The 23,646-nt window shown below is 41.0% G+C and overlaps 1 protein-coding gene across 3 annotated transcripts in view; it reads left to right on the top strand.

Moving 5' to 3' along the window:
• Window positions 1-13,812, top strand: part of C1QTNF7 (C1q and TNF related 7) — a 135,017-nt gene extending 121,205 nt beyond the window's left edge. For all 3 annotated transcript variants that reach the window (XM_081596219.1, XM_081596137.1, XM_081596316.1), the window contains exons 2-3: window positions 5,620-5,865; window positions 12,827-13,812. In XM_081596219.1, the coding sequence (XP_081452345.1) occupies window positions 5,620-5,865; window positions 12,827-13,458 (878 nt within the window). In that variant the 3' untranslated portion in view covers window positions 13,459-13,812. The remainder of the gene's footprint in view (window positions 1-5,619; window positions 5,866-12,826) is intronic.
• Window positions 13,813-23,646: the final 9,834 nt, after the last annotated feature.

Raw genomic sequence — 23,646 nt, 5'->3', positions numbered from 1 at the left:
TATTCTAGACATCAGTGACTAAGGCAAAGATCCTTGCCCTTGTGGAGCTTGCATTCTATCAAAAAGAGATATTAAAAATATTTTAATAAATAAAAATAAAAATGTTAATAAAATATTTCATATAATAATCTATTGCTAATAATAAATAAAATAAGAATATTTAAATAAGAATAATCTAATAAATTAGGGGATGATGAGAACAATGGACAAGAGAAATATTAGAGCAGCATGAGGCAGTTCAGGGAGTAGGAGATGGTTTGTGATGTTAGATAAGGAGATAGGGTTGTCTTTAATGAAAGGGAAGCATCTGAGCAACGTCAGAAGCAGATGAGGAGATGAGACGTGTAGGCATCCTGGAGAAGAGACATCCAGACAGAGGGAAGAGACAGTGTGAAGGTCCTATGGCAGAGCATACCTGGTATCTTCAAGAGACATCAAGCAATACAGTGTGGCTGAAGCTGGGGACGTGGGAAGGAGAGTGGAAGATGAGGTCAGGGAGGTGAGGAAGGTGGACAAGGTAGGACCTTGTAGACCATGCACCACAAGGCTTTTGCCTTTTAAATGAAGGACAATTACAAGGTGATCCCACTGTGTGTGTGTGTGTGTGTGTGTGTGTGTGTGTGTGTGTGTGTGTGTGTTAGTCACTCAGCGGTGTCTGACTCTTTGCAACCGTAGCCTGCAGGTTCCTTTGTATCTGGAATTCTCCAGGCAAGAACACTGGAGTGAGTAGCCAGTCCCTTCTCCAGGGGGATCTTCCTGACCTAGGGATTGAAGGCGGGTCTCCTGCATTGCAGGGAGGTTCTTCATCATCTGAGCCACCAGGGAAGCCCCTGTAGTTTTCTGTTATAACCAACGTTCCCTTGTTATCCTGATGACTCAAGTCCCAAGCCTTGACTGGTCACTCATCATTGTGTTATTATCATTCACCAGGTACCACAACACCCATCCCTCAATTTTGATGAGGATTTATTCTAACTGGGAATGCTTTAGGCATTTAGACTATTGTGCAAACAATATTCCAGTGCATTTGCCAATGAGTGACCATTATTTATTCATTGATTACATCAGTTTGGGTTTTAATTTATCCTTCCTTTGAGCACCACGGTCTGGCTTGTTGTATTTTGCTGTTGTTTAGTCACTCAGTCGTGTCTGACTCTTTGTGACCCCACGGAGTGTAGCCCCCCTGTCCCCTCTGTCCATGGGATTTTTCAAACAAGAATACTGGATAGGGTTGCCATTATCTTCTCCAGAGGTCCTTCCTGACCCAGGGATCAAACTCACATCTCCTCAGTCTCCTGCACGGCCAAGAGGATTCCTCACCATTGAGGAAATATTAATATCCTTTCTTCTGAGCACATTTTTAAAATTTCTACACCCTCTATCCATCATCACCTCAACTTTGACCACATGCTCCTCCATAGACTGATCCCCAGTGATGGGCATGTGTGTTTCAGCATCTCCACCAGGATCTGAGATGCCATAGCCCAAAACATCTTCCCTGCAGATCATTTCAGGTCCCTCCTAGGACCAGCTGCTGGGCTCAGCTACAAAAATCCATTCCAGGTCTGATTAAAAGCTTCCTTAGAAGTACCTGTTCTTCTCTTTCAAATCCCTTCTCAAAGCTTCCTCTAGTCAGTTTTCTACCAAGGGAACGAAAGTAGCAATTTAATAACCATGTCTTGTTTTAACTGACAAGGGTTTGGATAAAAGATTCTTTCCATTTTCTCTCATCTGAGGCACCTTTGGAAAGACTGGCATGTTTATCTGATCTGTTGGGGTTTTCAGAAAGTACCTGAATTCCAGTCAAGTAATAGGATAAATAATTTTGAGTTTGTGCTCTAAACAGAGCATAGCAAAAATATTCGCTTTCATTATCTTTTTTTTTGATAAAGGGCAGGAGCACCGGGAACATGGAGATTTGGTCAAGGATACAGAGCCTATACTTGGATAAGTCGCTTCAGTTTTTCACTAATAACATTTCTAGGAACCAGACTTATTTTGAACCACACGTGCACTCTGTGTTTCCTCAGTTTGTCATTCCTAGGCTCTGGCAAATTTCTGGATCTGATTCCAAGATGTTGCAATTTCCCCATGGGCGCCATAAGAGTGGTACAGTGTGCTGGTTAATTTTCTGATGTGGCTGTCAAAAAATAAAGTAACTCTATCCAGTTGCTTTTCTCACGTTATGATTATTTCCTTTGGACAAGTATATTCCAGGCATAGACATCAAGCATTGTACAGATTTCTTATTAAAGCGCAGGTCCAACCATGCAAAAACAAATCATTTACACCATTCCAAAACCACGTGTATACTTTCCGCACCCAAGAGGCTGACAGCCCTAAGGCCGTAAGCCTAGAAAATCAACTGTGCCCAGCCTAACTACCCACCACTCCGTCTATATGCCAAATGCGATGCTAATAGATGATCCATCATTGTCAGCATCCAGGCTCTGTGGAGAGCACAAAAATCCTATTAGATCAGAGCTGATGAAATCTGTTGCCTATTTCACTCAGGGCACGTGGCAACTTGCATGGTTTAATTTTACTCAGCTATTTAATTGAACCCCAAGACTAACAGCTTAATGGGACACTATAGTATTCTATCCTGCAGATTTTAAATTAAAGTTTGAGACATCCCCCACTCAGGACATGCAAATAACTCCAGTTAACACTAATTGGCATTACACATGATTAGCAAGTGGAAAACATGATTTTCCTGAAAGTGTCACTTCCCTTTGCTTACTTTAAAAAGTCTATAAATTCTAAGAAAATGACCATGGATGCATACAAAGATTAGACATAAAGATGTCTATCTAGCATGGTGCTTATCCTGGAAAAAAACAAAACAAAACACAACTGGAAACAAAGACCCATAAGGGGAAATGTTGTACATAAAGGACAATAGAGACAAATGCAAAAATGTTTTCAATGTTATGAAAATTTTTGACATGGGGAGATACTCCTTACATATTGCTCAGAGAAAAAAAAAGTTAAAACACTTGCAGGAATGTCATAATATCAGTTTTCTTCATAGTACAGAAAAAAAAAAAAGACCAGAAGAACATATACATGGAAGTATAAGCAGTAATTATCTCTGGATGGTGAGAATAATGTTGATATTTATCTTATTCATTTTCATCTCTTTTTCTTTTTTAAAATATGCATGTTGTTGTTTGGTCACTCAGTCATGTCTAACTCTTTTGCAACCCCATGGATTGTAACCCACCAGGCTCCTCAGTCCGTGGGATTTCCCAGGCAAGAAGACTGGAGTGGGTTGCTATTTCCTTCTCCAGGGGATCTTTCCAACATAGGGATCATAGGGATTGAACCCAAGTCTCCTGCTTGGCAGGGAGATTCTTTACCGCAGAACCACCAGGGAAGCCAAAAAAATGCATACTTTTGCAAAAAGATAACATTATTTTTCAAAGTCCATCATTAATTCCTGCAGGGAAAAAATGCAACAAAGTGATTTATTTTGGAATTTTAAAAATCAGTGCTTCCAAAGATAGAAATATAGATCAATGGAACAAAATAGAAAGCCCAGAGATAAACCCACGCACATATGGACACCTTATCTTCGACAAAGGAGGCAAGAATATACAATGGAGAAAAGACAATCTCTTTAACAAGTGGTGCTGGGAAAACTGGTCAACCACTTGTAAAAGAATGAAACTAGAACACTTCCTAACACCATACACAAAAATAAACTCAAAATGGATTAAAGATCTAAATGTAAGATCAGAAACTATAAAACTCCTAGAGGAAAACATAGGCAAAACACTCTCCGACATAAATCACAGCAGGATCCTCCATGACCCACCTCCCAGAATATTGGAAATAAAAGCAAAAATAAACAAATGGGACCTAATCAAAATTAAAAGCTTTTGCACAACAAAGGAAACTATAAGCAAGGTGAAAAGACAGCCTTCAGAATGGGAGAAAATAATAGCAAACGAAGCAACAGACAAACAATTAATCTCAAAAATATACAAGCAACTTCTGCAGCTGAATTCCAGAAAAATAAACGACCCAATCAAAAAATGGGCCAAAGAACTAAACAGACATTTCTCCAAAGAAGAAATACAGATGGCTAACAAACACATGAAAAGATGCTCAACATCACTCATTATTAGAGAAATGCAAATCAAAACCACAATGAGGTATCATTTCACACCAGTCAGAATGGCTGCTATCCAAAAGTCTACAAGCAATAAATGCTGGAGAGGGTGTGGAGAAAAGGGAACCCTCTTACACTGTTGGTGGGAATGCAAACTAGTACAGCCACTATGGAGAACAGTGTGGAGATTCCTTAAAAAACTGGGAATAGAACTGCCATATGACCCAGCAATCCCACTGCTGGGCATACACACCGAGGAAACCAGAATTGAAAGAGACGCGTGTACCCCAATGTTCATCGCAGCACTGTTTACAATAGCCAGGACATGGAAGCAACCTAGATGTCCATCAGCAGACGAATGGATAAGGAAGCTGTGGTACATATACACAATGGAATATTACTCAGCCATTAAAAAAAATACATTTGAATCGGTTCTACTGAGATGGATGAAACTGGAGCCCATTATACAGAGTGAAGTAAGCCAGAAAGAAAAACAACAATACAGTATACTAATGCATATATATGGAATTGGAAAGATGGTAACGATAACCCTATATGCGAGACAGAATAAGAGACACAGATGCATAGAACAATTTTATGGACTCTGAGGGAGAAGGTGAGGGTGGGACGTTCTGGGAGAATAGCATTGAAACATGTATATTATCATATGTGAAACAGAACACCATTCCATGTTTGATGCATGAGACAAGGGCTCAGGGCCGGGGCAATGGGATGACCCAGAGGGATGGGATGGGGAGGGAGGTGGGTGGGGGGTCCAGGAAGGGGAACACATGTAAACCCATGGCTGATTCATGTCAATGTATGGCAAAAACTATTACAATATTGTAAAGTAATTAGCCCCCAACTAAAATAAATAAATTTATAAAAAAAACCCAAAAAACATCAGTGCTTCATCTCCACCAACTGAGAACTATCAGTAATGTGCTAATTCAGACAATGTTTTCTGAGTCACCAGGAATTTTAAAAAAGCATAGCACCAAAGTAATTTTGTTCAATAAATACATTTTTCTTCCTTCTGATTTAAGATAATATTGTGCTTTTACAATAAAACTTACTAATAAAAAGAGTAGTATGTGCCATATGTAAAATACATAGCCAATGGAAATTTGCTGTATGATACAGGGAACTCAAACTGGGGTCTGCAACAACCTAGAGGGGTGGGATGGGACGGGAGGGGGGAGGGAGGTTCAAGAGGGAAGGAACAGAGGTATCCCTATGGCTGATTCATGTTGATGTTTGGCAGAAACCAGCACAATAAAGTTAAGCAATTATCCTTCAGTTAAAGATAAATAAATTTAATTATAATAAAGAATAATGTGCTAATAAACCTCAAATGGAATGATGAGGGCAAACACGATATTTAGACACCCATGGTGAGGTGGTCCCTGGGGTGAATTGTTGAAAATGCCCTCTCTCCTATTCCTTTATCCTGAAACCCCCACCTAAGAGGGTGCACTGATGTCCATGTGTTTCTCTTTCAGAGCCAAAGATGTTTGTCTTGCTCTATGTTACAAGTTTTGCCATTTGCGCCAGTGGACAACCGCGGGGTAATCAGTTCAAAGGAGAGAGCTACTCCCCAAAATATATCTGTAGCATTCCTGGACTGCCTGGGCCTCCAGGCCCCCCTGGAGCGAATGGTTCTCCCGGGCCCCATGGTCGGATCGGCCTTCCAGGACGAGATGGTAGAGACGGCAGGAAAGGAGAGAAAGGTGAAAAGGGGGCTGCAGGTAATGAATGAAGTTCCATAAAAACCCCTCTGTCACCCCCACCTTAAAATGACTCCCTTGCTTTGCTGCTTTTTCAAACGAGGAGCACCCTTTCAGCCCTTTCCCGACCTCACCTTCATTAATCAGAACCATTTATTGAGTCCTTGCTATGCTGCAGTTGCTGCTCTAAACCCTCTAACTGCATTCTCACTGCATCCTAATGACAGCTCTTCTGAGGGGACGTGGTCCCGTTTATAGATGAGAACACAGAGCGGTAGATGATTCAACAAGTTAAGGAAGATGGAAGGGCAGGCTCATGCCTGGCAGAGCTGAATTCACCTGGAACATCTGATACCCACGACCTCTGGGCTGGTACAGTGGCTGCCTGTGAGAGGGGGCATGGATGGATAGACAGACAGATGGATGGGGAGGAAACAGACAGATGAAGCAGGGGGCAGGAATTAGGAGCCAGAAGCACGGGGGCCATCCTCTGTGAACTCAGAGCCTCAAAAAGACACAAAAGGCATCTAGATTTTACTTCTCAAACAGGTGAAGTGACAGTAGTACTGTATAACCTTTGCTGATCTTTCTTAGTTCAACACTCTCCCACCTTTCCTATAGCAGCTAAAAATCTAGATTTCTTACAGCTCTATACAGCAAGACAATTGTCCCCTACTCTTTCAATAATTGTCACTTTTTCCCCCCACAAATAAGTTGGCTCATGAAGCTTGCCAGCTTCTGCAATGCTTCAAAGTAAACTAAATTAAAATTCTAGTGAGGCTGTGTTAATGGTAAAAGAGGAAGTTTTGGATGAAATCAATCTGTGAAAACAAGTTTCCGAGTGTAAAATGTGTGACAAAGATAGGAAGAAAAAAATCAATAGGTCTAAGAAATATGTCTCTCGTCACTACATGTGATTTACTGATGTTATGGAAAACAATATCATAATACATATATATATATATATATATTCAAGTGATTAGATAATAATTCATTGCTGAATTTCTTATGCAGAAAACATTTGGCAAATCGGCAGCTACCGAATCCATGGCCCTTAATCAACACTAGATAAAGTATCTTTAGGTGAAGTTTCAACATCAGATAAACTTTCATTTGGAGCTCTCATCTCATCTTTCAACATCTTCTATTTGGTAACACCTGTGAACACACCACTGTGTCATGATCATGAATATGCTTGAAATTCTATAATAACACCATGATCATAGTTAGATATTACTGGCCTTTTTAGTTTACTGTGTCTGGAAGCAATAATGTAGTGGTCACACAAAAATGCACTGGAGTCAGAAAGATATGATTCCTTCAATTACTAACTTGGCATCCTTGGGGGAGAAAACAACTTTGAATCTCAGTTTCCTCTTGGTAAATTGGAGTTAGTAAGTGTGATTGTGAAGATTAAGAAAAAGAATCATGTAATATAAAAATATACATTCTCATATTCTTGAGAAAAATGCTCAAGAATAAGTGCTATGTGATAAGCATTCTGTTAAATGTTTGTTGTTATTATCTATTACATTGTGATCTGCAAATATTAGTCATAGCTATGTTTGTGAATATCCAAAGCCATATAATAAACTAGAAATGACCTATCTGTTTCATGAGGTAATTATAATGCTATTTAAAGATATGGATATGCATTCAGAGTAAATTGAATGTTAGTAATTGACCTTGGTGCTGAAATTGAATGTTAGTAGTTAGATCCTGGGGGCTTCCAAGGTGGCATAGTGGTAAAGAATCTGCCTGCAATGCAAGAGATGTAAGAGATGTGAGTTCAATCCCTGGATCAGGAAGATCCCCTGGAGTAGGAAGTGGCAACCTACTCCAGTACTCTTGCCTGGAAAATTCCATGGACAGAAAAGCTTGGCAGGTTACAGTCCAGGGGGCTGCAAAGAGTTGGACATGACTTAGTGACTGAGTAGACCCTGATGCTGGGAAAGATTGAAGGCATAAGGTGAAGAAGGAAGCAGCGGATGAGAAGGTTAGATAACATCACCACCTCAGTGAACATGACTGTGAGCATACTCTGGAAGATAGCGGAGGACAGGGGAGTCTGGTGTGCTGCAGTCCATGGGGTCCCAAAGAGTCAGACATGACAAGTGAACAGCAACAACGACTGCTACAATTTTAACCATATACGAGATCGGGTAACCCCCATATTCAACCATCCATTCACTCACGCATCCATTCATGCATTTTTCATTCAACAAACTTTTTGGACATCTCTTGCTCTCCAATATTATTCTAAACTAAGGTTCCTCAACCTCCACACTAATAAGATTTGGATCCAAATAATTGTTGCCATGGGATGGCTATCTCATGCCCTGAATGACATTTAGTCACATCCCATTTGATGCCAGGGAACCCCCCACCAGTTGTGACAACCAAAAATGTCTCCTGGCATTGCCAGTTTTCCCTTGGTGCTGAATTGCTCCTGATTGAGAACCCCGTTCTAGGGAATGTGAACACAAACTCGACATTGCCGCCATCTTGATAAACATTTGGGTGGGGGAGGCCAATATGGAAGCACATGATTCCATATCATATGAAATCATCATCATCATCACTATTAATTAAGCATTTACTGTAGCAGTGATTTTTACATTAAGCACTTAATTACAACCATAACCTTATCTGCAAAAATTATAATCAATAATGCTGCTGCCAAGTCGCTTCAGTCATGTCCGACTCTGTGCGACCCCATAGACGGCAGCCCACCAGGCGCCCCGGTCCCTGGGATTCTCCAGGCAAGAACACTGGAGTGGGTTGCCATTTCCTTCTCCAACGCATGAAAGTGAAAAGTGAAAGTGAAGTCACTCAGTCGAGTCCGACTTTGTGCGACCCCATAGATGGCAGCCCACCAGGCTCCTCCGTCCATGGGATTTTCCAGGCGAGAGTACTGGAGTGGGGTGCCAATAATAATATGTTAGAAAAGACAAAATTGATATTCAAAAGTAAAAAGACTTTCCCAATTTTATTTAAATCCAATGTATACATACACATAGGTAAGGACATACACCAGCTAAGAAAAGCAAGAATGTCTTTGTGGTCAGTGAAGGCACATCTCATTTACAAACAATAGGAACAGAGCCCTGAGGCTTTGAGGATTAGCTTTTAATGTGTCTGGAACTGGACACAACTAGGCTGGGAGCTTCTGGTTCCTGTTTCCCCTTTAATACTGTGAATGTCTTCTCATTTATCCCCACCACATCCACCTCAACCCCCTGGCAAGGTCAAGTATATGCTTTGTCCGGCTTCCCTATTCTAAATTACAGAGTTTGAATTATTAACTTGCCATAAAAATATCTGTCTCCCTCACTGTGAACTGAAAGTGTTAGTCCCTCAGTCATGTCTGATTCTTTGCGACCCCATGGACTATAGCCCGCCAGACTCTTCTGTCCATGGAATTCTCCAAGCAGGAATACTGGAGTGGGTAGCCATTTCCTTCTCCAGGGGATCTTCCTGACAAAGGGACAGGTCTCCTGCATTGTAGGCAGATTATTGACTATCTGAGTCACCAGGGAAGCCTGTCTCCCTCACTGGTGTATAGCAATTATTGTGGTAGCATGTTTTTTTAAATTAATATAATGTGAATCACATCCCCTGGAGGAGGAAATGGCAACATACTCCAGTATTCTTGCCCGCAAAATTCCATGGATAGAGGAAACACTAGAAGCACCTTGTGAAGAGATCATTCTGTTTTATTATACGGTTTTGGATGTTTATAACCTTAGTTATGACCCATATTTGCATATCACAGTGTAATGTCATAATAGCTAACTTGGGGATAAGACAGTTGTCATTCACATCAAGGGCACTCAGCCCCAGCACAGCACCCAGCATGTAGTGGATGATCAATCAGTATTAGATGGTTTAGATGGATATATGCATGTGCACATACATGTATGATGAGTGCATGGGTGGATGGATGGATGGAAAAAAGAAATGCACTAAAGAAAAAAATCCTTATAAGCTCATTTCATGGAGAACCAAGAAGAATTCCATTCTCTCCAAGTTTCAGTATCTAGGCATAGACTAACACTCCATAATTCTCCTTTCTACCCAGCATATGTCTGACTGAATAGGGAGGAGAGAGTTATTTATCCCTTCATTCCATTCTTCATTAATTGGCCCTTATCACAGGGCAAATCCTTCAAGCACACAGGAAGAGTTACTATAAATTATTACAGTTAGTCCCTGGTTATCTAACTCCCAGCAGTTCAAAATATTCAACAGCTATAGAGATCCAAGTGTTAAGATTACAAAGACCTTTTCATGGCATTGTAAAACTACATCTTAGTATTTATGGTCTGGTCTCTAAGAATTTTCAAGAGAATAAGACCTCAAGCAATCTAGTCCAAAACCTTCATTTCAAGGACTGAGACACTAACGTTGGAGAGATAAAGTTCTTTCTTCACACTCACCCAACTAATCCACAGCTGAACAAGAGCTTATCGGGTCGCTGAGTCACTGTTTACTACTTTCCCCACTGGGTTTAGAGTGGATTTAGATCCAATATTTTCATAGTATAAATGTGACATTTGAAATTCAGACAAGAGTTGACCTGCCCAAAGTTATAGGGGCAGAGGAATTTTAGTACATAATGAAATTTAATGATAGAAATTGCTACTGATGCCAAAATGTTTTTTTATTGATACATCAAAGTCATGGATAAAGACAGCTCCTACTAAAAATAAAATAGCAATGTTTAAGTTGTAGTCCTTGATTCGAAAGTTAATTTCACAGTAAAATAGTATTCATATTCCATTTCTACCAAAAGGAAACAAACATCAAATATCAGACTATCATGGCCTTATTTCAAGAAGTAAAGGCCAGTTTGTTCTGGCTGGGACTAGTGGAATTGTTACCAAGTCCAAGCTTGCTCTGCTCACCATACAACAGACCAGTGAATCGGAGATGAGGTGTTGAGGCAAGAAATATGACTTTATTTGGAGGCCAGCTGATTGAGAAGATGTTAGACTAATGTCTCAAAGTAACCATCTATGGGGTCTGGATTTCAGGTTCTTTCATAGATCAGAGATGGGGAAAGGTGAGGAAACAAAGTAAAAAGGCCATTAATCTTGCAAATATCTCCTGGAATGGCAAGCCTCAGGCAGGGGATGTGTTAATTTATTTTTCCTGCCATCTACAGATGTCCAGGGTCCTAAACATGGCACTTTAGTTTAACATTCAGGCACAGGGGCAGGATTGTCCGAGATGGGCCATTATGTATGATTATAATAATAAAAGTGATAAAAACAAGTCAGAGAAACAGTTCCAACATGGAGTCAGAATTGGCTTTTCCCTGCAGCAGAATTTCAACTTAACAGCGAAGGTCATCTAGAGCTGGAGAACAGCCCTATGATCAGTAACAATGCTGTTACTGTTGTCAGCTGTGTTGTTGCTGTTGTCAAGTCACTAAGTTGTGTCCAACTCTTTGCAACCCCATGTTGCCAAAAAAGGGTTGCATTCATCATTAGCATTTTTCTACACATCATAAATTACTAAACAACTTCTTTGTCAAATCATTGAGACAAAATATTTGATGTTTTAAGGGTATAGCTTTAATTCTCCTGAAACTTGTATTATCCAGAACACTTCATTGCTAAATTTGCCAAATAACTGAAAAAATAATCAAAACTCATAAACTGATGTATGTGTAATAGCCAAATAAGTGATTTCAAAGTACTATCAAGATAAAAGACTTAGCTTAATAAAATTCCTGAGAACAGATACATAGTTAAGAGTAAAATTACACAGTATAACAACAATATACTTTCCCTGACTATAAAAGTGTATTACAAATTACCAATAATCTGGATACTTTTCAAGAAGCTATTTATGAAATGGATTTGGCCATAACACTGAATGACATTTTTTATACTTTTAGGTCACTGTTATTTTTCACAGCCCTTATGTCTTTCCTACATATATGGAGACCCAGAGAAGTTAAAGGACTTGCCTAAAATAATATATCCACTTAGCTGTAGAGTCAAAAAAAAGTTTTTTTCTTTTAATTTCAGCCCCAAAGGTAAAAGGCATTTTGATGAAGGGAGAACATCATTAAGCTCGACATCCAGTCCTAGTCTTGCTACTGACACAAGTTTCCTTACCTCTCTGGGACTCCGTTTTCACCTCCAAAAAGAACCCCCACACAGTGGTGGCGGTCACCGTCATCTGGCTATCATGACATATTGAAGAGCCCTCTCTGTTTGGTATTGTGGCATATTGAAGAGCCCTCTCTGTGTTGTACTTCACAACTTACACATCTCTCAAGAGATGTTCAGGTGCCAGAGTCAGGCAGGCTGGAGTGCAGATCACCTCTCCATCCTTCACTAACTCTGTTCCTTCGAACAAACTAACTTCTCCATGGCTCAGTTTTTTCATCTACAGTTAGAAGTAATAGCAATTCCTAGTTAACAAAGTTGTTGCAAGACTTAAAGCAGATGACGCGTGCACATAAGGCATTGCCGCTGGGGCACTGTAAATGTTTAATAAATATGAGCTAATCTAATTTGAATTAACTTTTTATTAATAATACTGATAAGAGCTAAATGGGGCATGCAACTAAGTAGCCTCTAGGATGATTCATCTTGTCCTGTCCTGCCTACCCCCATGACCCCACTCTAGGGAATAATACCATCATGCTCTTGAATTCCTCTGGTAATGATGAGTGTCTGTGTGTGTCTGATTTAGCAGCAGGTGATTCATCATCAAAATGATGGTTAATTTTTTTAAATTAGTTAAGTTTTAGATGATTTCTCATATATTCAGGAAAATTTTCTTGATATTTTGATGAGATTTTTCTGTCTTCATTGCAACACATCAGTGATTTTTTTTAAAAAATATGAATTATTCAGTAGTATACTGTTGAAAGTTGAGAAGACAAACTTAGGGTATGTGGGCATGTTGTTTGTGATGCTATATTTACAGGAACTATGAACTAAACTTTAAACTCTTTTTGAAGGTTTGAGAGGTAAGACTGGACCCCTGGGCCTTGCTGGAGAGAAAGGGGACCAAGGAGAGACTGGGAAGAAGGGACCCATGGGACCTGAGGGACAGAAAGGAGAGGTAGGTCCTCCTGGGCCTCCTGGACCAAAGGGCGACAGAGGAGAGCAGGGGGACCCGGGGCTGCCTGGAGTGTGCAGATGTGGAAGCATCGTGCTCAAATCTGCCTTTTCTGTCGGCATCACAACGAGCTACCCGGAAGAAAGGCTGCCGATTATATTTAACAAGGTCCTCTTCAACGAGGGAGAGCACTACAACCCTGCAACGGGAAAGTTCATCTGTGCCTTCCCAGGGATCTATTATTTTTCTTACGATATCACATTGGCAAATAAGCACCTGGCCATCGGGCTGGTACACAATGGGCAGTATCGGATAAAGACCTTTGATGCCAACACAGGAAACCATGATGTGGCTTCAGGGTCCACAGTCATCTATCTGCAGCCAGAAGATGAAGTCTGGCTGGAGATATTCTTCACTGACCAGAATGGCCTCTTCTCAGACCCAGGTTGGGCTGACAGCTTGTTCTCCGGATTTCTCCTATATGTTGACACAGATTATCTAGACTCCATATCAGAAGACGATGAGCTCTGATGAGGACTGCTGGCCTAACTGTCCCAAGATCCTTGTGGCAGACACTTTGATTTAATCCGGGGCCCTGGAAGTTGGAAGGAGCAGAAATGAGATCCAAAAAGACTCCCACTCAGATTCCAGAGCATTTACAGAGAGTTCTAGCAGAATCTATTAAAACAAGTTGAACCACCAAACCATTGAAACCACACCAAAATGAATTATGTAAAACAAAAACCCCAGATATGTTCTCTCAAAAGTGATATTCGTAAATATTTAAACAAATTAAAGACAATGTTACAAATTTTCTATTAAATCCCCTGAGTGCTAAAACCAGCTGGCAATGATATTGTCTCATTAAATCTTCATAAAATTGCATTTTTGCCTGTTATTTAAGAGAATCGAAACATCCCAAAGTCCTTGACAATTCTCAAAAGACTGTAATAAGTAAAAACACAAAGGTGAGAGATGCCAAGTAATTTCAAACAAACTAAAGTGATTATTTTGCTGTATTATTTTTTCCTTAATGCTTGTATATATTCACTCAACAATTCTTTAATGAGCCTGTAGGATCCAGACACTATATTGCTGGGTCAGATTTAATAATAAGTTAAGACAAAATCCCTAGGCTAATGTGTATTGAGAGCACTGTCACAGTTCAGGATATAAGTGCCATGGCAAATAGGTTGACTCAATGCTGGAGCCACACGGGACTTGCTATGCCTGGGAGTTGGAACCAGAGAAGATTTTACACCTGGAAGAAAACTGTGTGTGCTAAGATGTGTATTTTTAAATAGGTGGGAGATTCGCAAATAAAACAAGGAATTCAACAGCTATAGTCTCTCCCATCTCATCCTCAAAACACCATTGGTGTTTGCAATCAGGAAGGGGTGAAAAAAATCTAGAGATGCCCTGGGAGTGGTAATGGAAGTGAAGAGAAACAGGTTTCGGAGATTAGTCAGTAGGTCATTTTCCTAAATTCTTTATCATGATAGTGTCTCAGGACAAACATTTGTCATTTTAGTTTTAACACAGGTAAGGACACAGCTTTCCGTTGTAGATATTGTTTCTCATGGGTTTCCCAGGTAATGAATTCTAATAAAGCAAAGCATATGACCACTGATTTATGAATGAGTTAACGAAAGGGGTGAACAGGAGGAGGAGAGGGCATGGCCAAACAGCTGAGCAAATAACTGTCCCCTCGAAGTCTCACTCACCCTTTAGTTCCACTGTTTCTCAGTGTCAACCTCGTTCCCCACTGAACTGCAATTCCTCAGGTAATCTCACCCATAGTACTCTCATGCCCACTCGCCTGGCCAATAGTAACGGCATTCCCTAGCTCCCTCCTTTTCTGGCATCCTGTCCATTCTTCCACATTCTTTGCTCATTGATATAATAAATATCACTCAATGTCTCTCTGCATGAATCATTACACTGGGCTCTGTGAAGATAATACGACGCCACGATGAATTTGGTGCAGCCCCCGTCATCCACTTTCTAAGGAAATAAGAAAGACAATGACACGCATGCACACACAGAATACCTCAGTTCAGTTCAGTCGCTCAGTCGTGTCCGACTCTCTGCGACCCCATGAATTGCAGCACGCCAGGCCTCTCTGTCCATCACCAACTCCCGGAGACTACCCAAACCCATGTTCATCGAGTCGGTGATGCCATCCAACCATCTCATCCTCTGTCGTCCCCTTCTCCTCCCGCCCCCAATCCTACCCAGCATTAGGGTCTTTTCCAATGAGTCAACCCTTCACATGAGGTGGCCAAAGTATTGGAGCTTCAGCTTCAACATCAGACCTTCCAATGAACACCCAGGATTGATCTCTTTTAGGATGGATTGATTGGATCTCCTTGCAGTCCAAGGGACTCTCAAGAGTCTTCTCCAACACCACAGTTCAAAAGCATCAATTCTTCAGTGCTCAGCTTTCTTCACCGTCCAACTCTCACATCCATACATGACCACTGGAAAAACCATAGCCTTGACTAGACGGACTTTTGTTGGCAAAGTAATGTCTCTGCTTTTAAACATGCTATCTAGGTTGGCCATAACCTTCCTTCCAAGGAGTAAGCGTCTTTTAATTTCATGGCTGCAGTCACCATCAGCACTGATTCTGGAGCCCAAAAAAGTAAAGTCTGACACTGTTTCCACTGTTTCCCCATCTATTTCCCATGGAGTGATGGGACCAGATGCCATAATCTTAGTTTTCTGAACATTGAGCTTTAAGCCAACTTTTTCACTCTCCTCCTTCACCTTCATCAAGAGGCTCTTTAGTTCTTCACTTTCTGCCATAAGGGTGGTGTCATCTGCATATCTGAAGTTATTGATATTTCTCCCGGCAATCTTGATTCCAGCTTGTGTTTCTTCCAGCCCAGCGTTTCTCATGATGTACTCTGCATAGAAGTTAAATAAGCAGGGTCAAGAAACACCTGGCGTAACAGGCAAGTTTGGCCTTGGAGTACAGAATGAAGCAAGGCAAAGGCTAATAGAGTTTTGCCACGAGAACGCACTGGTAATAGCAAACACCCTATTCCAACAACACAAGAGAAGACTCTACACGTGGACATCACCAGATGGTCAACACCGAAATCAGATTGATTATATTCTTTGCAGCCAAAGATGGAGAAGCTCTATACAGTCAGCAAAAACAAGACCAGGAGTAGACTGTGGCTCAGATCATGAACTGCTTATTGCCAAATTCAGATTTAAATTGAAGAAAGTAGGGAAAACCACTAGACCATTCAGGTATGACCCAGATCAAATCCCTTATGAGTATACAGTGGAAGTGACAAATAGATTTAAGGGACTAGATCTGATAGACAGAGTGCCTGATGAACTATGGACAGAGGTTCGTGACATTGTACAAGAGACAGGGATCAAGAAAATCCCCATGGAAAAGAAATGCAAAAAAGCAAAATGGCTGTCTGAGGAGGCCTTACAGATAGCTGGGAAGAGAAGAGAAGCGAAAAGCAAAGGAGAAAAGAAAAGATATTCTCATCTGAATGCAGAGTTCCAAAGAATAGCAAGGAGAGATAAGAAAGCCTTCCTCAGCGATCAGTGCAAACAAATAGAGGAAAACAACAGATTGGGAAAGACTAGAGACCTCTTCAAGAAAATTAGAGATACCAAAGGAACATTTCATGCAAAGATGGGCTCGATAAAGGACAGAAATGGTATGGACCTAACAGAAGCAGAAGATATTAAGAAGAGGTGGCAAGAATACACAGAAGAACTGTACAAAAAAGATCTTCACGACCCAGATAATCACGATGGTGTGATCACTCACCTAGAGCCAGACATCCTGGAATGTGAAGTCAAGTGGGCCTTAGAAAGCATCACTACGAACAAAGCTAGTGGAGGTGATGTAATTCCAGTTGAGCTATTTCAAATCCTCAAAGGTGATGCTGTGAAAGTGCTGCACTCAATATGCCAGCAAATTTGGAAAACTCAGCAGTGGCCACAGGACTGGAAAAGGTCAGTTTTCGTTCCGATCCCAAAGAAAGGCAATGCCAAAGAATGCTCAAACTATCACACAATTGCACTCATCTCACATGCTAGTAAAGTAATGCTCAAAATTCTCCAAGCCAGGCTTCAGCAATACATGAACCGTGAACTTCCAGATGTTCAAGCTGGTTTTAGAAAAGGCAGAGGAACCAGAGATCAAATTGCCAATATCCGCTGGATCATTGAAAAAGCAAGAGAGTTCCAGAAAAACATCTATTTCTGCTTTATTGACTATGCCAAAGCCTTTGACTGTGTGGATCACAATAAACTGTGGAAAATTCTGAAAGAGATGGGAATACCAGACCATCTGACCTGTCTCTTGAGAAACCTGTATGCAGGTCAGGAAGCAACAGTTAGAACTGGACATGGAACAGCGGACTGGTTCCAAATAGGAAAAGGAGTACATCAAGGCTGTATATTGTCACCCTGCTTATTTAACTTATTTAACTTATATGCAGAGTACAGAATACCTAGAACCCTGGAAATAAACATGCTAACATACGACAAGCACTAAACTGCAGATAAAGACAAAATACCTCGGAAGGAATGCCGAGGGGAAAAGGTTAACTCCAAAATTGGGATGTGAGAGAAAAAACAACTGGGGAATCTCTGCCCCCTTGGCCTGAAGTGACAGATGGGGCTTGGAAGGGCCAAAGTGGAGGGAGGACACTTCCATAAAGGAAACAATGGGGACAGAGCATGGGAGTGAGTGCAGAGACCCCAAAGAGGAATCCATGAGCCACATCTGCGAGAGTCTCGAATAGCACCCTGAGAACTGGAGACTTTATCCATGAGAAAGTGTGAAGCCCCGGTGTGTTCCAGAGCCGGACGCTACTGTTATCAAGGGTGAAACTTACAATGATCAAGCAGCTGTACCTGTGGGCAATACTTCCGTCTCTCATCTTGCAGATCTATCTTGCTTTCACCCTTTTCCTCTGCCTGACATGCATTTTCCACTCGTGGTTCTCCTTCTGCGTCAGGATATGGGTCTGGGAGGCCAAGGGCAATAAAGATTAGACAGAGAAGAGAGATAAGAGGTGGTTTGAGATAGTCATCTGCCTCTAAATAGCAGCTGTACCTGGAATTCCAAGCTATAAAGTTTTTTGTGTTTTTTTTTAAGAAAAAAACAACAACCAGCCAACAGGAAAAGTTTATCTGGGGAAAAACAAAATACAGGCCCTTTGAAGACTATGGGATTTTCTGAAGAAAGTTAAGATGGAGAAGTCATGGAAGCAGTCATGACCCAGAAGAGTATTATGTAATTTAAATTTTCTCCTCATCATGACCCTTTAATGCATTCATTTTTTGGACTCCGTTTTATTTACTTATTTCTTACATGTTTCTTGCAAAGGCTATTTTGAGTAACTTTTTAAACTGAAGTTTCTTTAGCTGGAGTCTTGGTTCTAGGCCAAGGAATGAATCTTATTTTGAAATATCTGGCAGGATTGTGATGGGGATCAGAGAGCTAAAGTGGAAAAGGAAAGGCAATTTTGGTTTTAAAAGGATAAACTTTTAAGCAAAAGCAGGTGTCTTTTACTCCTAAAAAAATGACAGATACAATTTATTCACTTTTACTGATATTTGTGCAAAGAAAGAAGAATGATTTTGGTTTAAAAAACTCCAAGTCCCATTCCAGTCATTCTTCATAAGAGCTGACTTGTAATGAATATGTATCAAGAAATGTTAGTTGACAATGTACTGTCTCATTCCATAAGGATTTAAAGCCACTTGGAAAGATTGATAAAATACAGAAAGGACACATAGGTCAAAAGAGGATGGGAACAAAAGGGCAAAACAAATAAAGAAAAATGAAAGGATGAGATTAATACAAAAGTGTGTCTGCATGAACATGCATGTACCTCTGTTGTACATTTACAGAATACGTGTGTTTCCTCATGCAGGGGTATACAGAAGAGCATTCTCAGGTCATTCATCATTGCGAATGATGTTTGTAATGGAAAAAAAAAAAAGATTCCATGAACTTTAAATATACTTTTTCTCAGCCACTGAATGAAAAAGATCACGGACGTTTGTATTTAAAATACATTTTAAATATTAGTTATTGTTGCTTTGAAGAAGAGATTCTCCAGTATTCAAGCTTTGGAGAAGAGATTCTCCAGTATTCATGGACGAAGGAGACTGGCAGGCTACAGTCCATGGGATTGCAAAGAGTCAGACACAACTGAGTGACTAACACTGTTGTTAGTTTATACCTTCCTTTCTCTCTCCTTCTGTAGTTCTGCTATCAATAGATGACATCGCTACTCACCCTGTCACCAAAGCCAAAACCTAAGGGACATCCTGTATGTCTTCCTTCCCTTCCCCTGTGAATTTCATTCACCGTAAGTGTTTATGGTTCTAGCCCCTAAGAGTACATTTCTGAACCACTGTAACTTTCCATTGCCAATGCCAAGGTTTCAATCATACATTTACCATCTCTCCTCTGAACTGGTAAAAAAAAAAAATACTTTTAACTGAATCTTGGCCCCTAGCCACAATCCTCCAATCCGTTCTCCATATTAAGCTTGATCTGTCCTTCTATATTACATACATGGTCAGATCACTCCACAGCCTGAAAGCCATCAATGGCCCTCCAATCTCTACAAAATAAACTGTTTGAAACCTAGACTTCGTATTAAAAAGCAGAGACATCACTTTGCCAACAAAGATCCGTATAGTCACAGCTATGGTTTTTCCAGTAGACAGGTATGGATGTGAGAGTTGAACCATAAAGAAGGCTGAGCACCAAAGAATTGATGCTTTTAAACTGGGTTCTGGAGAAGACTCTTGAGAGCACCTTGGACAGCAAGGAGATCAAACCAATCAACCCTAAAGAAAAGCAATCTTGAATCTTCATTGGAAGGACTGATACTGAAGCTTAATTACTTTGGCCACCTGATGCAAAGAGCCAACTCATTGGGGAAAAAAACCCTGATGCTGGGAAAGATTGAGGGCAGGAAGAGAAGGGGACAGCAGAGGATGAGATGGTTAGATAGCATCACCGACTCAATGGACATGAGTTTGAGAAAGCTTTGGGAGATATTGAAGGACAGGGAAGCATGGTGTGCTGCAGTCCATGGGGTCACAGAGTCGGACACAACTTAGTGACTGAACAACAATTTGAATTTATTTATTTGCTACCTGACATGCATATCATTTTTCTGGTATTCATACCCAGTGTCCTCCTAAAGGACCACCTTCCTTCACGTGCTACATCTTTGAGCTTCTAGGTAGAATCGACTCTTGCAGTTTGTAAATCTCAGGCCTGAACGATCAAAGCATAGCATCTGTTCACCAAAATAATTCATTCAAGTAACTCAAACAGAACTGTCAGACTTTGCTGGTATGTCTGTAAAAAAAAACAACTCTCTTTCTTTCCCATTGAACTTGACCCTGTGAGACTCTAACAACCATATTACAATCACAAAACATAAACCACATGAGAATGGAACCATGCACAGATGGTGTCAGAACACAGAGATAAAGGGAGAAATTTAAGATCAATTGGATCTTGATCTAGACATGTCTATAATAACCAGCTCTTCCTTTGGACTTTTCAGTTATGGCTGCCATTAAATGCCATTTCACTTAAGTCTTTTTTGAGGAGGGTATTCAATCACTTGAAAAAGATGTTATCCTCCCTAATATTATTGCAAACAGCCTTTAGTTAGGCATTAGACTCTTTGGGATCTAGCCTCTGCCTACTTTTTCCTGAATATTTAAAAATTAGTCATTTATTATGTGTTAACCAATAGACAATTCACATTTTCATCTCAACCAACAGATTATATCATATGATATAAAATGTGTGTTTATATTTCCTTTTTAATGATTCTTATTGTGATAAAAGTCACATATATAAAACATACTATCTTAATCACATTTAACTGTACAATTGGTGGCACCAAGTACATTCACATTTTTGTGCAACTCTCACCATTATCCATCTCCTGAATTTTTCACCTTCCTAAACTGAAACTCTGTCCCCATTAAGCACTAAGTCCCTGTTCCATCTCCCCACCCCACCTTCCATGCCCATGACATCCACCAATGTGCCTTCAAACTCTATAAATCTGACTATTCTAGATACCTTGTATGTGAAAGTGAAAGTTGCTCAGTCATGTCCAACTCTTTGTGACCCCGTGGACTGTACAGTCCATGGAATTCTCCAGGCCAGAATACTAGAGTGGGTAGCTGTTCCCTTCTCCAGGGGATCTTCCCAACCCAGGGATTGAACCCAGGTCTCCTGCATTTTAGGCAGATTCTCTACCAGCTGAGCCACCAGGGAAGCCCAAGAATTATGGAGTGGGTAGTCTATCCCTTCTCCAGAGGATCATCCTGACCCAGGAATCGAACCAGGGTCTCCTGCATTGCAGGTGGATTCTTTACCAGCTGAGCTACCAGGGAAGACTTATACCTCATATAAGTGAAGTCAAACACTATTTTCTGCACCTGCTGTATATTGGAATGCATTTTAAGATTCACTTAATATATGTCCTACAAACAGACTGTACCTTCTTTTTTTCCCTCTGCTATACAGTGAGTCCTCATTAATTATCTATTTTATACATAGTGGTGTATATATGTCAATCCCAGTTTCCCAATTTATCCCAAATTCTTGCAGGTGAAGAGAGAGTAGTACACCAGAAAAGCCCTGTGACCATCCTGTGCATTAATCAAGACTCTTAAGATTATAATGGACAGAATCCAGTTCAAACCAGCTCAAGAACAGGGAACTCAATGAAGTAACATTAAATTCTCAAGCCATCTCTAGGTTCTCATTCATTGTCATCTGGACTTCATCTCTCCCCATCTCACAGATGGGTTCTCCCCAGTGTAGATTTCACTTTCAGGCAGACATCTGCCATTGTGACAAAGACAGCCACCAACAGCTCCAGGTTTGCACCTTGCAGTCTCGACAGAAAAAATATATACATTTTCTCTTTCTCTTTCTCAGTACTCCTAACAAAAGATCTAAGAATGACAGTCCTTTAGTTCTGATTGGTCCTGCTTGAGTCATGAGTATGCCCCTTAATCAATGATTGGCTAAGGGAAGGTGGCGTTCCCATTGGCTAGGCCATGTCACATGTCCATTCCTAGAGAGAAGGACAGAATCAGCCACACCTAAGTCATATGGAAAATAAAGGCATCAGGTCTAGAGAAAGAGAGCTTACTGATGGTCAGTCAAAAGCAACAGGTGACCTCTGTAGGCTGATTTCATATAAAATCAAAACCAGATTTATTTTGTCTGCATTATACAAAATCAATCTGTTGCCAGAATGGCTTTTCTCTGAGATAATCCAATTTTGCTCCTCTGTGCATGGAATTCTCCAGGCAAGAATACTGGAGTGGGTAGCCACTTCTTTCTCCAGGGGATCTTTCTGATCCAGAGATCAAAGCCAGGTCTCTGACATTGCAGGCAGATTCTTTACTCTGAGCCACCAAGGAAGACCGATATTTTGTCAGACTTGCTCAATATCGTGCACCCTACAAACTTCGCATCTGAGATGATCACTCGCTACAGGCTCTTAATGCCAGCTCCCGGCTGACTTTTAATGAAAGAATGGATTGTCCTCAATTGAAATCTTCTTCTTCCCCTCTAATCTTCTGATTTTTTACATCAATACCCTAATATGTACAAAAATCTATGCAATTATCTTTGATAATTATAAAAAAGAAGGAGGGAAGCATCCTTGGAGATTAGTCTCTTTGTAGAATCAAAGAAGAGCCAGTAAATCCAATGCCTTCCTTGGCCGACATAGTAACAGCACTGCTATGAGGCGCTGAAATGCTATCCTAGTTCATCAACTGGCTGCATCACTATCATCACGTTTTCCTTCTTGCTTCTTGAGAGATCATCCATTGATGCCTAAAGGCACCAGCAGCTGCCATTTGCTCTGTGTCTTCTTTGTAACCGGTACCATCCTGGGTCCTTTTAGCTTTGCACCTTATTTCTTTCTCAGGAAAAGCAGTGCCTCTCCCACCTCCACCTCCCCCTTGAAGGAGCAGCATAGTATGGACATGTCAGGACCCTCAATGCTGGGGTGTCACTTAAGAATGACAAGGGATGAGATCAAAGTTGCGACCACCTACCACAGTCTCTGTGGGGTCTTCTCTCCTTTGAATGTGCCACTCAGCATCCAAACAGGACGCACTAAAAAGGATTTCACTATAGAGAGGTCGGTGGAACAACTGGATTCAGAAGGGCAGGTAGGGTGAAAAGAAGCAAGCAGAAGTGTTAAGGTCCAAGCACTCACCAGGGCCGGAACCATCACCGCCTAAGGTCTGGAGGGGAAGGGTGTGACAATGGACGCTGAATGCAGCAGAGAGTGGGAGACTTGGAAGAAGACCTTCCTCCAGGAAGCACGCCTGGAGTAGCACCTGGCCATGACTAGAACCAGGCAGAAGTGGGGAGGGAGCCAAGGCAGGAAACTCTGACCCTGCTCTCCTCCACCCTCCAGTCTCCTCTCTCTCTCCTTCCCCAGCCAAACCCAACAGCTCCAGGAAGAAAGGGAGGCTGGGCAATGCTGTGTGCAGAGAGGGGCTTCTTGGGGAAAGAACTGTGCTAGGAAGGATAGACAATCCAAAAGGAGCCAAGAATTGGGGTGGGAGCAAGTGGAAATTAAACAGCACAGGATAATACACATCGGGTTGGAATTCTTGCCTACTTCACCCCTGCTCTGTCATGAGCACACCTTA

This window comes from Giraffa tippelskirchi, chromosome 1 (assembly GCF_054371585.1).
Source record: "Giraffa tippelskirchi isolate mGirTip1 chromosome 1, T2T-mGirTip1v1.2.pri, whole genome shotgun sequence".
Taxonomy (NCBI): Eukaryota; Metazoa; Chordata; class Mammalia; order Artiodactyla; family Giraffidae; genus Giraffa; species Giraffa tippelskirchi.
The sequence above is the reverse complement of the archived record's forward strand: the minus strand, read 5'-3'. Positions and strand labels throughout refer to the sequence as shown.